Consider the following 17,008-nt stretch of genomic DNA (forward strand, 5'->3'; position numbering starts at 1 on the left):
TTTGGCTGCCCACTCACAGCACTGCAGGATTATTTTACTAATGCTACAGTAAAATTGATATATTTGAAGAGTCCGAGGCAATTCTAACAAAACACCTGCTCTGGACAAAAATTATCCTGATCCAAAAGCAGGGCACAGGGTTAATTGCTTTGAATAAGACATTTCTTCTGGTAAATGGTGGAGGAACCATTACCTACACAAAATGACACAGAAGGCGGTGTCTCTCCCCTCCACAGAGCCTGTTGAAAATTGGCAGGTGTTACAATCCATCTTGGACCTGGCATAAACTTCAGTGTGTGTGAGACAAAGGTTCTAACGACTGTGAAATAACACAATAGGCAGCTCATATTACAGTGCTCAGAATTAATTTCAAACTTACTTTGGAAACATAAGGGCCCTATATCAAAGCCAATGTGGAAAACTGCACAATTGTTTCCAGGTGCTCAGTGAGTGATTAGCAACACATGTTTCTTATAGCAACCACTTATTGTTGAGGCTTAGGGGTTTATGACTGTTCGGTTGTTAACATTACTTAAGTGATAACAGTTGGCAGCTCCCCAGCCCTATGAGGCCGATTTATCTCTACGCACACATTCACGGATATGGTTCAGGAATGTATTGATCAATATTGTGAATTTTCCCCTTGTATTCTGCTGATAGGTTCTGTGTTAGATGTTTGGATTAAAAACTCCCACTCTCCTTCCAAAAACCCATACTGACTCGAGAGTACTTTCTTGTCTGATGTAATTATAGAAAGACAGATGTTTCAAAGCTATAATTTAAACACAACCTCATGTTTTGAACTGTAGAACCCATAGAAATGGTGAGTCCCAGTTGTATGGCTACCATCATGCAAATTGCTGAGTGCAGACATGTTTATGTTGAATTGAATAATGGAAGGGTCTTGTGGAACACTGATCATGCTCTCGGCCAGAAACGTCTGGTTCAAGTCCCACCTGTATCATAACATATTCATATTGGGGCGGCACGGTGGCTCAGTGGGTTAGCACTGCTGTCTCACGGTGCCAGGGACCCAGGTTCAATTCTAGCTTTGGGTGTCCGTCTGTGTGGAATTTGCACATCCTTCCTGGGTGCTCTGGCTCCCTCCTACAATCCAAAGATGTGCAGGTTAGGTGAATTGCCCATGGGAAGTGCAGGGTTACAGCGGGGAGGGTCGATGTGGACTCGATGAAGCGAATGGCCTGTTTCCACGCTGTAGGAGTTCTATGATTCAAGGTAACTGATAAATATAAACTGTCCTACCCCATCTCGTTCAATGTGAAAAGCCATTATACATCTAGCATATATATCGTGCAATTTTTCATTCTCTACCTTGGATATCCTGGGCACACTGATAACAAGTGTATACTTTTCATACAATAATGTGGTGCTGCAGTTTATACGGTTGTAACCTGGACTAGTGTCATCACCCAAGTAATCCCCTTCACAGCAACACCTGTCTCACAGACTTGGCCTGAAGTAACCAATTGTTCCATAGACATTGAGCCTAGGTTGCAACTTCCAAAGTTCAGCATTGGTTCAATCATAGCAAAGGTCTATTTACTTAATTGATAATGTAACAAGAATTAGCACTTTGAATTGGAGATTTTATTAAACTAGTGATGAGGAGAAATTCTGATATATTTTGTATTTTTATTAACTAAAAAAGTCTTTCAAGACGGAAAATGCAGGGCAGTCCTCGTTAGGTCAAAGCAGCATCTCTGAGCAATTGCCGGTGAAGGCCATGAACCTGTAAGGCTGACCCTGTCTTTCTATCTCCCCAAAGCATGCCTGACATCTTGAGTGTTTCCAACAATTTGTTTTTTCAGATTTTCAGCATCTGCCATATTTTACTTTGTCAGTTCAGTTTTAATTGGTTTGACGTTTGTTCATTATGACCTAATTCCTTTTTTAAACTGAAAAAAAAAGTTGATTCCCCGTTTGGTTTTTTATAAACTAAAATAACATGCAGAAGTAGTGTTGGGATTAATATGAGTATCTTTTCTTAACATAGTGGTTTTTTTGGTAATTTTTTGTAAATTCTGCGAAAATTCTTAAAACAAGAGGTTAAAGAGAAAGCAAGTTGCATGTGTCATTTCTCTTAAACCACTCTAAAACAATCTTGTTTGTGGGAGTTTGTTTTGTGCAAATTTCCTGCCATGTTTCCCACTTTAGAATCGTGACAATGCTTTGAAAAGTACTTCATTGGCTAGAAAGTGCTTTGAGACATTCCAAAATCGTGATTAGATCTACATAAGTGCAGTTCGGTCTGTCTTTTTCTTCTATAGTTATCATTCACAATGTTCGGTGCAGAAGTGGACTCATAGTTAACCTTTTCCCATTGCTAGAAATCTGTTATCAGCCGGAAACAAACTCCAGGATAACAGGATTGACAGCAAGACTTTGCAACTTCTATTCAGCGTCTTCTAATGATCGTTGACCCAGTAACAGCAGACCAACTCAGATAGTCACTATCCACATCCATCATACAGCTCTCTCCTCAGGATTGGCTGAGTTAATTTGGGCTATTCAGCCGTAGCCCATTTAATATGTAAACTTAGCATAAAATTGCTTTTAGTTAATGTTTGCTGTGATAGCAATGCAGCATAATACTCTCTGCAAACTTGGCTAGAAAGCACGTGTGTTGCTTTTTTTTTCTGAATGATTTTCAGAGTTGGTAGGGTTCATATTCCCAAGTTATTGTTCTTTGACTTTGACAGAAATTCTTTATATAGATAATAGAGAACAGCCTGGAATCTAGCTTTATTGTGATGCTGTTTTGCGATAATAACCTGCAAATGTTCAACCAAACCTGAACATGAGCAGTACCACTCAAGTGAAATACTGGTCTCTGTGAAACCATAACCCTAGTTAAAAAACTATGTGTCAGTGAAACCATTTGGGACTTTTTCAGACACTTTTTCTCAATGGTTGGATGCCACTTCCAATAAGCAGCCTGAGTCTGTAATGTACTAACTCCTAGATGTTCCACTGTCATGATTTAACATTTCACATTGAAAAATACATAATATATCCATCATATTTGTCTAGTACTGTTATAAATTTGAAGGCGTGTATTATATCTTTAAGAGAGAGTAAATGCTGTCCTGAACTGAGAGCTTACAAGGACCTGTGTGTATGACTAGATGGCAATCCCAAACTGTACTGGAAAATTGAAAATATGTAACATTTAGCAGCGAAATGAATACCTGCATTTTGGTTGCTGTTTTGACAGCAATTAGAATTTAACCAATCAGTTTAAATTATGCCCCAGGATGCAAAAACTCAATTGAGTTTGAATTTATTGTTTTGCCAACATCGAACCAATGAGACGGTCTGATGTTGGGTGTAAAATGTGGGCATTTTGAAAATTGGTAAGAGAGCAACTGCTGTCAAGACAGAAATGCATGAAGAGCTAGCAACTTTCTCTCCGAGTAATTAAGAAACACTCTCTATCAAAGGTGCCTTTTCATATGAAACATACTTGCAATAAAAAGAAAGAAGACGATCCAGGGAGATCCTCAGTCGGAAGAAGAAAGATACTGAAGATGATAGTGGCTGTGTGGTTTTGAAATTAAGTTGATGTAATTTTAATAAATGTTTTATTGGAATAGTAAATTGTTATAGAGTTGGAGGTAGCTACTAAACAGTTAAGAGAAAGAGAGGCTTAGAATTGTGAGTAGTTGTTTAATATTCAGTTTTAGAGTTAAAATATAAATTGTTATTTTCTTTAAACAGTGGAATTTGTGAGTTCTCTGTCACTCATATTTTAACAGATTACAAGGTGAGGTGAGCTTTTCTGGCTATTTGCCTTTACTAACAGAGGGGTTCACCTTCAGAGGTAAAAAATAAAAAGGCGCTACTTTGTGCACAGGTTAAAAAAAAGCTTGATCAGATTTACCTACAGGTACTAAAAATATATCAAAAGGAAGAAAGCATGATACAATGCTAGAAGGAATACAACAACAACACACATTGTCCACTGTTTCTGATGGTGCATCAACGTATTAGTGCTACACTTCAACAACATTCTGGATTTTATGTATATACTTGCAGTGCTCTCAAGTATGCTTTAAATTTCTGTCAAGAAGATCGCTTAAATCCACACTCCCCAGAATTTTTTGTTATGTTTCATTAATGTTTATGCTGTGATCATGTTGTGTACAACTGAGGCATGTGTGGAGCGATAACTGAGTAGGGCTCACTTCCTCTCTGTTTAAACAAAGCCAAGACCTTTAACAAGAATAAGAACAGGGCATTTCTTGGACCAGTGCACTCTCCTAAGTGTGATATCTACAGGGTATGTCCTCCTGCTGGCTTTCTGCCAGAGCACAAGCTATGAGTCTATTTTGTCACAGACTTAACCATTGAAGCTGCCTGAATAGTTTCTATTTATCTCCTGGGAGAAAATGTACATTCAATGGTCCTGAAAATTGAAACAAGAGCTTGACTTACTACTAATAACCCACCAACTGGCTGAGGCTAGGACAATATTTTTCAAATTGGGGTCAGATTAGCATTAGTAAAAGAGACTATAGGTTGATTAACATCTTGTATATTCATTGTTGAGAATAGGGAAAGGGTGATGAATAAGTAGCATAAAAATTTAAAAATATAATATGATTTGTGTAAGAAGATATTAGTTATATAACACTACCAATAGCATATTTAGTTGAAAGTATATCTTAATTTTTTTATTTCCCTTTGAAATTAAACCCAATTATTCTGCTTTCTTTAGGTTGCTTCTTCAACAAATTGGCTTCTGGAGACTCAGAATGTGAATGAATTGAAAGCTGAGATCACCTCATTGAAAGGGCTTCTCCTAAGCAGGTAATGGTTTGTCTGAAAGGACCCCTTTACTCTGTGTGCAAAAGGAATGCATTCGCTAAAAGTTTTTTAAAGCCCCTCAGTAACGATTGTTAAGATCAGCTTCCCCGAAGTCTAATGGGAAGGAGAAAACTGAAAAAACTGCAGATGCTGTAAATCCAAAACAAAAACAGAAATTGCTGCAAAAGCTCAGCAGGACTGGCAGTATTTATGGAGAGAAATCAGAATTAACATTTCAGATCGTGTGACCCTTCTGTTCTCACTCGTCCTGAAATGTTAACTCCGATTTCTCTCCACAGATGCTGCCAGATCTGCTGAGCTTTTCCAGCAATTTCTGTTTTTGTTTCAAATGGGAAGAAGCAGTGGTCTATTGAGACCAGTGGATCCGGGTTCAATTCTTGATCTACGCAGACAGATGGTCAAAGCTTCAAGATCTCGGGTTTGAGGAGTCGTGGAGATCTACAGCACAGAAAAAGGTTTGCCCCATCATGTCCACACTGGTCAAAAACAACCACCTAATTGTTCTACAGTATAAAAATAGGCCATTTGGCCCAACAAGTTCACACCGACCCTCCGAAGAGTAACCCACCCAGACCCATTTCCCTACCCTGTATTTATCTCTGACTAATGCACCTAACCACTATGGGTAATTTAGCATGGCCAATTCACCTGACCTGCACATCTTTGGATTGTGGGAGGAAACCAGAGCACCGAAGGAAACGCACGCAGACACAGGGAGAATGTGCAAACTCCAGGTCTCTGGTGCTGTGAGGCAGCAGTGCTAATCACTGAGCCATCAAACCGCGTACGAGAAAGTTGTTGTTCCCAAGCTAATGTTTAGTTATTTAGGCTATCTGTATTCTCCTGATACCTTCCTGGGAAATGATCTCATCTTTGATTCTTGGAGGCAAAACCTTTACCATTGTTCTCCCAGATTGTTGCCATGGGAGATCCCCACAGGACGGTCACATCATTTTTCCAGAAACATTTTTAACAAAATGCAGGCGGGCTCACAATAAAAAAAACCTGCCAAACTAATATAATAAGTTCATGGGATGTGGCATTGCTGACTCGGCTAACACTTATCGCTCATCTGTGGTTGCCCTTGAGAAGGTGATGGTGAGCAGTCTTGAGCTGCTGCAATCCATGGGGTGTAGGCACACCACAGAGCTTATGGGGAATGAGTTCCAGCATGTGACACAGCTCCAATGAAAGAATGATGGCATATTTCCAAGTCAGGGGTGTTTGGGATTCTCTTACTTCTACTGGCCTCGTTCCCTCTATTTGTAGAGAGCATGGGTTTGTGAGGCGCTGTCAGAGAAGCCTTGATGTATGACAGCAATAGTTTTAGTTTCCTTAGAATTACCATCTGTATTGTTGTTGTTAGTTGTTGTTGTTTTCTTGGGATCAATGACAGCAGTCTCCCCTGCAAATAGACCCATAGGAATTCCTATGCCAACCAATTTCTTATAATACTCAGGCATTATAATGTGATCCTTTACAACATGAATTGAGGTCAGAAGTCAGGCAACACCAGGTTATAGTCCAACAGGTTTATTTGAAATCACAAGCTTTCAGAACAGTGTTCCTTGGTCAGATGAAGTGAGAGGGCATACCGATACCGAGTTTGTAAACTTATAAACTCTGTGTTAGTGTGAAAATGAAGACTGCAGATGCTGGAGATCAGAGCTGAAAATGTGTTGCAGGAAAAGCGCAGCAGGTCAGGCAGCATCCAAGGAACAGGAGATTCGACGTTTCGCGCATAAGCCTGATAAGCCCTCCTGACGAAGGGCATACGCCCGAAACATCGAATCTCCTGTTCCTTGGATGCTGCCTGACCTGCTGCGCTTTTCCTGCAGCACATTTTCAGCTCTGTGTTAGTGTGCCCTTGCACTTCACCTAACAAGGAGCATGCTCCGAAAGCTTGTGATTTCAACTAAACCTGTTGGATTATAACCTGATGTTGTGTGATTTTTGACCTTAACCACTGCAAGGCGTGACAGGCCCATCCAAAATTCAGAACTTCACTCCAAAAATACTCCTACAAGATTCCAAGCTTCTCATACAATGACTCCTTTGCCTGTAATTAAAAAAAAAAGTAATTTTCCTCCCCATTTGTAAATGATTGTGTTTCGTGATTCACCTGTTGGAATGTTGCATGCAGTTCTGGTCTCCTTCCAATCGACAAGATGTTGTGAAACTTGAAAGGGTTCAGAAAAGATTTATAAGGATGTTGTCAGGGTTGGAGGATTTGAGCTATAGGGAGAGGTTGAATAGGCTAGGGCTTTTTTTTCCCTGCAGCGTCAGAGGCTGAGGGGTGACCTGATAGAGGTTTATAAAATCATGAGGGGCATGGATAGGATAAATAAACAAAGTTTTTTTTCCCTGGGGTGGGGAAATACAGAACTAAAGGGCACAGATTTAGGGTGAGGGGGGAAAGATATAAAAGAGTCTTAAGGGTCAACTTTTTCATATAGAGGATAGTATGTATCTGGAACGAGCTGCCAGGGGAAGTGGTGGAGGCTGGTACAATTGCAACATTTAAAAGGCATTTGGATGGGTATATGAATAGGAAGGGTTTGGAGGGATATGGGCCGGGTGCTGGCAGGTGGGACTAGATTGGGTTGGGATATCTGGTTGGCACGGACGAGTTGGACCAAAGAGTCTGTTGCTGTGCTGTACATCTCCATGACCTCACCAGGGGTTGTCCAGAGATTTTTCTCTGGCTTATCAGCAGAGATTTTCATTGGTCCAATGTCTGTTTCAGCATCATCCTTGTACAGAGGATCAAAACCATGTGTAAACAATGCAAGTGAAGGAAGGCTCTCAAGTTAAAGACTTCTCGCTGAGGCACTCAAGCAGAAAAAAGCCAAGAGTATAAATTATTTTTAAAGTATGTGCTAGAAGCAGAATGAATATCCGGGTATAGAGCTGGAATTAAGTGAGAGCAAAAAGAGATAAAAAGGTCAGTTAAATAAAGTCTGAAGTCTACAACTATAATTTTCCTCAGAGTGAATGAGATTTCACATTACAGTATTATGTTTTTACAGAACCAGACACCATTATAAATTCACTAAGTTATCAAATGTGCTATATAGCCTTTTTGACAGAGCTTGGTATGAAACTTTGTTGGCAAGGTTTAGCAAGTTCACATTTTTCAGACGTTTCAATGGCAGTCTGGCAGTGAGGACTAATCGTGCAGCCTGCAGAGGGGCAGTGTATCTCTGACTGCAGCAGTGTGTAAAATGTGAAGACACCAGAGTGGTGATATCGCTACAGAAAAGTCTTGGCCATTGTTTGTCAATGTAAGATAGAGTTTGTGATTAATGAAAGATCATCAACATCATAATTGAATGCAGTGGTTCTCTAAAGAGCTTGAAATAAACAAATTTCAGAACTGCGCTGTTCTTAAAATCAGATAATGATGCAGTATCTTATTTAAAGTTTATAGACTCCCCATGGAGGAAGAAAATCATTTCCTCTTAAGGCGAAAAAACGTAGCCCCTTAGAATTGTAGTCAGGGTAATGGGGAAAGGGCAGAAAAATGGAGTCGAGGATTATCAGATCAGCCATGATCTCATTGAATGGTGGAACAGACTCGATGGGTTGAAAGATGTGCTTCCGCTCGTGTATTTGATGGTTTTGTAGTCTATGAAAGCCTCACTAGTTTGCAGCTGATGAGTTATTCCCAGTGGACTTTGCTGAAACTTAGCTCCTGATTATTAACACTCATATTCTTGTAATTTGGTTGCAGGCGACAGTTCCCATCTTCACCTTCCGCTCCAAAGATACCTGCTTGGCAGATACCTGTCAAGCCATCGACAATAGCCACATCAGTCATGGCCAATCACAACAACAGCAGTAGTGACATCTCACCGGTCAGTATTGAATCTGCTTCGTCGTCTCCAGCCACAGAGAACCATAGCCCTGAAGGGGGCAGTCTCAGTGGCCATGTCATTAACAGCAGCAATGTTGACGTTAAATCCCAGGTGAGGATGGAAGTCCAAGGCGAAGAAGATAAAAAACAGGAGAATGAAGATGAGGATGAAGATGATGATGTCAGTCATGTGGATGAGGAGGATTGTCTGAATGTACAGACAGAGGATAGACGGGGTGGGGATGGACAGATAAATGAGCAAGTGGATAAACTACGCCGTCCAGAAGGTGCTAGTAATGAAAATGACATTGACTAATTCATAAATGTGATTGACCTCCACAAACAAAGAGTCCTTAATTCCATTAATTGACTGTAAATATTTGCTTATTGCATCCCGAGTGTTGGATTTTTGCAATCCAGCAAATTACGCTGCAGCACATGTAAACTCTAGGTGAATATGTGGCTACTTACACCCAGGTACGTTTTGGTGTGACATCATGCAAAGAGTAAATTGCCTTGTGGGAGAAGAAGTCAAGATGCTCACTGTAATCGACCTGGTCAAGGATTAAAGACTCTGTAAATCCCAAACCATGCTTGTGATGTGTTCTGTCAGCACTCGGTCATCTATCAGTGTGACCCAGAATCAACCAATTAATCAATTGGGGATCAGTCCCACCTTTTGTGTGAAGAAGTAGTGGCAGAAGCAACATTTTCCTGGGTGTCAGCTACGAGAGGCATCTCGAAGACCCGGTGCAGTTGAAGCCTTCTGAGGATGTGACTTGGAAAAATAAATTTGTGTTTGAACAATTAGTGTACAATAAGAGTGAATGGAAATGGTGCATTGAAGTTTTATGTTTGCATCAGAACATCTTTGCATTTGGGTTCAACTCTAATTGCAGTACATGTAATCTCAGAGTGGGATAGAACTGAAGAATGGGACTGTAATAAAGTTGATTGTCTTTCATTGGGCAAAATGGTTTTCAAGCTACCTTATAATTTGAGTTCAGAAAACCTTGACGGTTATTTGAATAATCTGAATGTTAGGAGGAGCAGCAATGTCACATTGAGTGTCACCGTGCTGGACAGTAAAACCTTCATGGCAAATCCTGGATTCAGAAAATGTCTCTGTTAGCTCTTAGAGGAATTCCATGAAATGAATCTATTTAATTTCATTTCTAGGTAGCAGTATAGTTTTAACTTGTGACTCGAGTGACAGTTAGATATGATATAATCATCAGGCATTGCCCCCCTTCTTCGAATGCAGTTCCTAATTAATTTAGAGTCTTTCAGCAGTCCAGTTGGAAAGATGCTGGTATCTCATGTGCTTTGTGTGAGGCTGGGGTTTGCTTGGAAAAGCAATATCACCCTTATCACACTTTAAGCACCTTTGCTTTAATTTGTTTTGTCTTGACAAAAAAGTTTTTAACGTAAGAGGCAAAAGAATGGTGATAGTGGTGGAGAATGAGGTCATGTTTGTCAGAGATGCATTTGTGATGTTTAAATTAAACTCTATAGCAAAGCACATGGAGTGGTTTGATACATATATTCATTACTAATGAAATACAGTTTACGATGGGGGCAGCCTTTCTATCTTTAGTTATTTAATATACAGTACTAGGGTGGAATAGAACCATGTCGTGGATATTTGGGACAAGAATGAGGGGGTTATAAATAAAAATAAATTGAATACGTCGTTTTTGTAATTTGCAAACCTTAATTTTGCCATCTTTTTATAATTTACCCACCCCCACTGCTCCACACAGCTTCCCTGGTCCAAATAACATTGTGATGCCTTTCAAGCAGGAAGGTGTTTATTTTCAAACATTGTGAGCCACCATATTTTGCCTGGAGTTCTGTGATTGCTGAGTAATTATTTCAGTGGTAATTATTTTAATCAAACATTCAAATTATACAGTTTTGCATTTGTGTTGAAGTTACATCACCGGTAAATTTGATGATGAAAACATCCCTGACCTTTCTGATGGGAGGAATTCCTATTTGTTTACTTACCTAACACAGGCTCAGATGGTCTATTGACATTAGATTAAATACCGTGACGAACATTAAAAATAAACTTCCAGATCAAGGCAGTGAATAATAAAACGTGGTTTATGACTGATCTGGAGGTGTAGCTGTGTTTTCCAGTGTTGTTTTGGTAAAGCGCAGTGAAACAACGTCATGAGGATAAGTGATTTAGATGGGCTGGTGATTTAGTACCATTCAACTACACTCAGAAACCAACACTTCCAACTTAGTGTTCCAAACTACAGATGGCCGGCAGTAATTTGGATTGTACGTGACTTCTAGGAATTTGGGACATATGTTGCACACAATAAATGATTTGCCTGGAGCCCAAAAAATTGACAGAAGTTCAGCGTATCGAATTTAACCATAGGCGATTTGATTCCATTAAACTGCAATGCCAGGTGTATTAAGATCCTCCGAAAACTAGATTTTCTTTTGGCAATGGGAAGGGGCTGTTGTGTGGATGTTATAGCACAAAATAAGCTCATTCAGCCTAATCTGTTGCTGGTGTTCATGGTCTACGTAACTTTTTTCTCAATATTCTTCATTCCATCCTCAGGCCCAGCAGATCCACCCTTTGGTCTTGACCTCAGTTTCTTTACTATTCCATTGTTTCTTCTTTGCCATAAAACTCATTAATATTTGGTCCACCATTTTTCTGTTTTACAGAACATTTGACTTGGCTCCTTGATGCCATCGCCCTGGACCATAATGAATGGTTTCCCTGAATTGACCTTGCTTCTTCTTTTCCAAAAAAATGTCAAGCCTAAATTACTTTTAGCTTTCTGATGACCTGCTCCAAATCAATACTTTTAATCAGCCTGTTCCGACATGTTACAACACTCTCTGGGGCAAGTGGGATTTGAATCTTGGGTCTTCTTTATTGGAACCACAGCCTGGTGGGTGTGTCAGCTTTGAGTTAATTCTCATTTCTGATCAGGCAGTCATGTGTTCATGTGTCAAACCAGAGTTTTGAGTACATCAGTTGGCACAGATGCAGTACTTGGAGAGTGCTGCACTGTTGAAGGTGCCATTTTTTGAAGAGAATATTTACCCGAGACCTTTTTTTTAAGATTACTTAGTGTGGAAACAGGCCCAACAAGTCCACACCGACCTGCCGAAGGCCCATTCCCCTACATTTATCCCTTCACCTAACAATACGGGCAATTTAGCATGGCCAATTCACCTCACCTGCACATTTTTATTTTGGACTGTGGGAGGAAACTGGAGCACCTGGAGTAAACCCATGCGGGCTCTGGGAGAATGTGCAACCTCCATACAGTCAGTCCCTGAGATGGGAATTGAACCTGGGTCTCTGGCGCTGTGAGACAGCAGTGCTCACCACTGTGCTACCCAACTGTGCCATCTTGTAACTGTAAAGGAGACCCTCACATTGTTCAGTGTTGTGCCAACACCCTGACCAATGTTTATCCGTCAAGAAATATCAATATCATTGTCTTACCACTATTGCAATCTTGTGTGGAGATTGTGTTTCTTATATTCTGGCAGTAACTATGTTTTAAATTTTTTTTCAAATATTCTTGTATAGGATTTGGGCATCAATGGCAAGACCAATATTTGATGTCTATTCCTAGTTTCCCTTGAAACCAATTAGCTTTCTAGGATATTTTAGAGGTCAATTAAGAGTCTACCACATTGTTGCAGATCTGCTGTTGTCTGGAGGCTAGATCAGGTCAGGACAATAAGTTTCCTTCCTAAAGAACAGTAGTGAACAAAATGGGGTTTTAGGACAATCAAAGATGTAACATGGTCACCATTAAACTAAGTTTTAATTCCAGGTTTTAAATTCACCATCTGCCATGGTGAGATTTGAACACTTGTTCCTGGCACATTAATCTAATCTGGGCATCTGGATTACTAGTCCAGTGACATCACATCTTTAATTGATTTTAAAGTCTATTGAGAAATCTTAGGATCATGAAGATGTTTCTTTCTTCAACATTGTCCTCCCAACAAATTTTTGTTCATGGGCAAATGGTAGACCAGACTGGGATTAGAATGGTGTGACTATACGTGTGTCACATGTGGAATTGTGTGTGAAAGAGCTAACATTTGATAATATCAAATCTAAAGGATACAGCAGTGTGTGAATTGCTTGAAAGGGAATTGAAAGCTAAGCTTTGAGCTTGCAGCAATTGCAGTACCTTTAGGCCCCAAAAAAGGCCTTTTGATATTAATGGTGCTAAATGTGAGGAGAAAAGACCTGGAATTGTAGCAGGAATGCATAGTCAGTTGGGTTAGATGACCCTACCAGTTGGTACCTTTGCCATTCATCTGACATGGGTAATCTACAAAAAGGAAATGCACTGTTCAGACTAGGGGACTTCGTACACAGCTCCTGGGCATCTGCTGTAATGGTATAAGAAGGTACCATCAAGGCCCTTTGAATTAGTCTTAAATTACTGAATGGTGTTGCCTTAAAGGCAGCCCCAGTATCCATGTGAATTTTCAGGAAGTGGTGAGCAATCTGATAATCGTTATTCCCTTATTAAAATTGAGCTTCCATGTATTTGCCTACACATAGATACTTTTAAGTATGTAAGTTAGCTGGCTGAGCTGGAAGGATTGTTTTCAGATGTTTTGTCACCATACTTATCATCAACCTGAGCTACAAATCTTGTCAAAAATTGCTAACATTGATACCTTTTTGGCCCAACATGCCCACTCATTGGGGAATGTCAGTTTGAGTTGGTGGCAGAGAAAATCAAAAGTTTATCGTCTTTACACAGTTGGACCCTGATTAAAGGCTGCTTTCAGTCAGAATACTTGCATATATAAACACCTCAGACATGACTATCTTATTGTTTTAAGGGATGTGGACTGGGCCAGCCTTGTTGCCCATCCCTAATTGTCCTTGAACTGAATGGATTGCTTCACTTCAGTCACTTCAGAGGGTAGGTAAGAGTAAATCACATTGCTGTGAGTCAGGAGTCACATGGATTACTAGCTCAGTGACATTGCCTCTATGCCAAAATCTCCCACAATATGGACACATTTCTGTCACCATTAATAAAGAACAAAGAAAATTTACAGCCCAGAAGCAGGCCCTTCGGCCCTCCAAGCCTGAGCCAATCAAAATGTAATGTCTAAACCTGTCGGTCAAGTCCGAAGCATCTGTATCCCTCTACTCCCCACCTATTCATGCATTTATTCAGACACATCTTAAATGAATGTACCGTGCCTGCCTCTACCACCTCTGCTGGCAACGTGTTCCAAATACCCACCACCCTCTGTGTGAAGTACTTGCCACGTGTATCCCCCTTAAACTTTCTACCTCTCGCTTTGAAAGCGCGACCTCTTGTTACTGAATCCTTCACCCTGGGAAAAAGCTTGTCTCTATCCACCCTGTCCAAACCTTTCATGATTTTGTAAACCCCCTCAATCTCCTTTTTCTCGAATGAAAATAGACCTAACCTACTCAACTTTTCTTCATAGCTAGCACCTTCCATACCAGGCAACACCCTCGTAAACCTTCTCTACACCCTCTCCAAAGCGTCCACATCCTTTTGGTAATGTGGTGACTGTACACAGTATTCTAAATGCAGCCTAATCTCTAAGCTCAGTTCATTATATTAACTATAAAAAGAATCTAGGACAAATAAGTAGCTGAAACAAAGGAAGTGAGGGTCTGGTTCGGATAATGTCTGGATATAGAGGTATGAGAAGTCTTAAATATATGCATAATCCAAAGTACATTGTTCACTCACATTGCTCCAACTAACTAAAGTCATTTAAAAAGAATGTTTACAATTTGACTTTCATTTCTGTTACAGGAGAACTGAAATATTATCTCTGAATCTTTTAACATTCAAAGATCTGCGTATTGCACAATAGCTTGTCTCTTCTGAGTTTGATTTTGCTGCCAATCAAGTTTCTGGAGCCAGGTTAAAACTGAATATAGAAACATAGAATATAGGAGCAAGAGTAGGCCATTTAACCCTTCAGTATGATCATGGCAGAACCTGTGTAGCAAGTATAGTGGGCAAACTATTTCAGTATTGCGTGGTTTCCTTTCAATTTTTGTATCGCTGAGGAACTTGAGCAAACGATGGCAATTGTTGGTGAGTCAGCAAGCGACAGGTTGTCAAATGATTGTTTTCTGTGCTGTTTGATGACCAGGTTAACAAATACTGGGGGATTAGTAACTGGTACACCAGTAGCAATTAGGTGGAATTGTGTGTGGCTTCAGAAAGACTATAGTGTAGGAGGAAGAGAAAGGCTTTCTCGCGAAAGAAATTATTTGAATAAATGTATGTAACAAATCAAACTGTAAAGATACGAGCAAAAAGAATATGTACGGTTACTTACTTGCAATTTAGAGGGAAGAAATGCTACAGTTGCAGTGACAATTGTAATATTAAAATGTCCACAAGAAGGGTCAATATTGAGAAACAGGATTGAGCGCAACGGTTCAGAAATGATATCATAAAACCATGGTTTTCTTGCACTGTCTAGTTGTGTGAGAGAAAAATAAAGGATCTTTCTCAGAAATCGAGAACGCTTTTCAGTCTTGGATAAATAGGTTTATGGAGAGTTGAGCTGTTGAGAGAAATAGCTTGTATTAATATTGGATAAGATTTAGGAACTCAAATTAAGATCAGGGTGAATCTACAGAGAACGATGTGGATCCATCTAAAAGAAGATTGTTGAAGTTGCTAGAACTCTAATGAAACTTCAGCAAGGGCTTTCATGGATCTAAATGAAACAGGTCAAGAGCAGCGTGTGTCTAGAGATCAGTGAGTTAAAAACGGAGGATCAGTTTTAGCACACGAATTGTGTGGAAGCTGGATAGTCATGATATCATGCATCTCTGTAATGTTAGCAGTGTTTAGAAGTACCAGATCCTATCAAAAGGTTTGGAGATGGCTATGACAATGGCAGATGAACCATAAAATAATTCGAGAGAGCAGTTCTGGAGGTGTGGAAACAATCAAAATGATAAATCATTGGAATAGCTATGCCAATTCAAACTAAAGTGGCATTTGCAGACTGGGCAAATCTATGGTTTCTACATCACTTTCATAATGGTCAATATTTAATTTACTTTAAGCTGTGCAAAGCAGAAAAGATATGGTCAGTGATTAACCAATTATCCGATAGTATGTGGGTGTTTTATTCCAAAATGTAGCTGCAAGAGAATTCTTAAATAGTTTTATGTCAAGGGAGATGATCTCTACTTTTGGTTATTAAGATAAAGATATTTGCTAGTTGAAGTACTGAAACAAGGAAATAAATACAGCCATATATGCTATCTGCTGCTCTTGATGCATACCCAGGTTTCATCAATCTTACTATTCACATTAACTAACATTTGCCTATCAATATTTGAAGTACAGTTTGCACTGTCTGAAATAACACCAAAGCTTATGGCTTTCATTACTTGCAATGTTGTAAATGAACTGTTTGATATCTGCACTGTACTGCCATTGTTCAGAGCACTCTTGGGTTTTCCAGTATGAATGGGACTTCCTTCCTTCTTCCATTTTAGACCGTTGTTGACAGTGATCTAGAGACTTCACCGTTAATTGTAACAAGCTGAACTACAAAATCAACTTGTCCACATTGACTTAGAAACAACCTTGTTGAGTTTCTGACTTTTTTGTTCGTGTGTGGCAAGCCAGGTTTTACAATCACTCTCCAGAAATTAAAATCAAAGTTGACGCTCTGAGGTGTTATCTTTTTAATGTTGCCACTGTTTTAACCACTGCTAATCACTTAGGGTGTTTATGCCAGCTACCAAACAATTCGTACCTTATTCTCACCCACAATGTTAAAGCTGCGACTGTAGATTTTAGTGTTACAACTGTACTTTGGGGTGACTGTTCAGGCATGACACATAGTGAGTATGGGACAAGTGGAGAGTGAAGTGGTTTTGATTCAATAGGAATGTTGATTGATCCTGACACTGCCTCAGATGTTTGGGCATTGTTCCATACAGCTGATTGTACCCGAATGTATTGATCATATCACAATAAAACTGAGTAGAAAAAATAAAACCAGTTTTCAGTCTATGCCTGTTGTATTCATTTCTGTCCAGGTTGACTATTCATTGGAGTTTAGAAAACTGAGAGGTGATCTCATTGAAACATGTAGGATTCTTAAAGGGCTTGACCGGGTCAATGCTGGGTGGATGTTTCCCCTCATAAGAGAGTTAGGACCAGAGGACACAGTCTCAGAATAAAAGACTGAGTTGAGGAAGAATTTCTTCTGAGTGTTGTGAGTGGTTGGAGCTCCTTTACCCAAAGAGCTGTGGGGGCA

The 17,008-nt window shown here is 39.8% G+C and overlaps 1 protein-coding gene across 1 annotated transcript in view; it reads left to right on the forward strand.

Annotated features, from left to right (window-relative positions):
- Window positions 1–16,730, forward strand: part of pex14 (peroxisomal biogenesis factor 14) — a 250,989-nt gene extending 234,259 nt beyond the window's left edge. The window contains exons 8-9 of the mRNA XM_060852067.1: window positions 4,739–4,830; window positions 8,582–16,730. Of these exons, the coding sequence (XP_060708050.1) occupies window positions 4,739–4,830; window positions 8,582–9,020 (531 nt within the window). The 3' untranslated portion in view covers window positions 9,021–16,730. The remainder of the gene's footprint in view (window positions 1–4,738; window positions 4,831–8,581) is intronic.
- Window positions 16,731–17,008: the final 278 nt, after the last annotated feature.

This window comes from Hemiscyllium ocellatum, chromosome 37, assembly GCF_020745735.1.
Source record: "Hemiscyllium ocellatum isolate sHemOce1 chromosome 37, sHemOce1.pat.X.cur, whole genome shotgun sequence".
NCBI lineage: Eukaryota > Metazoa > Chordata > Chondrichthyes > Orectolobiformes > Hemiscylliidae > Hemiscyllium > Hemiscyllium ocellatum.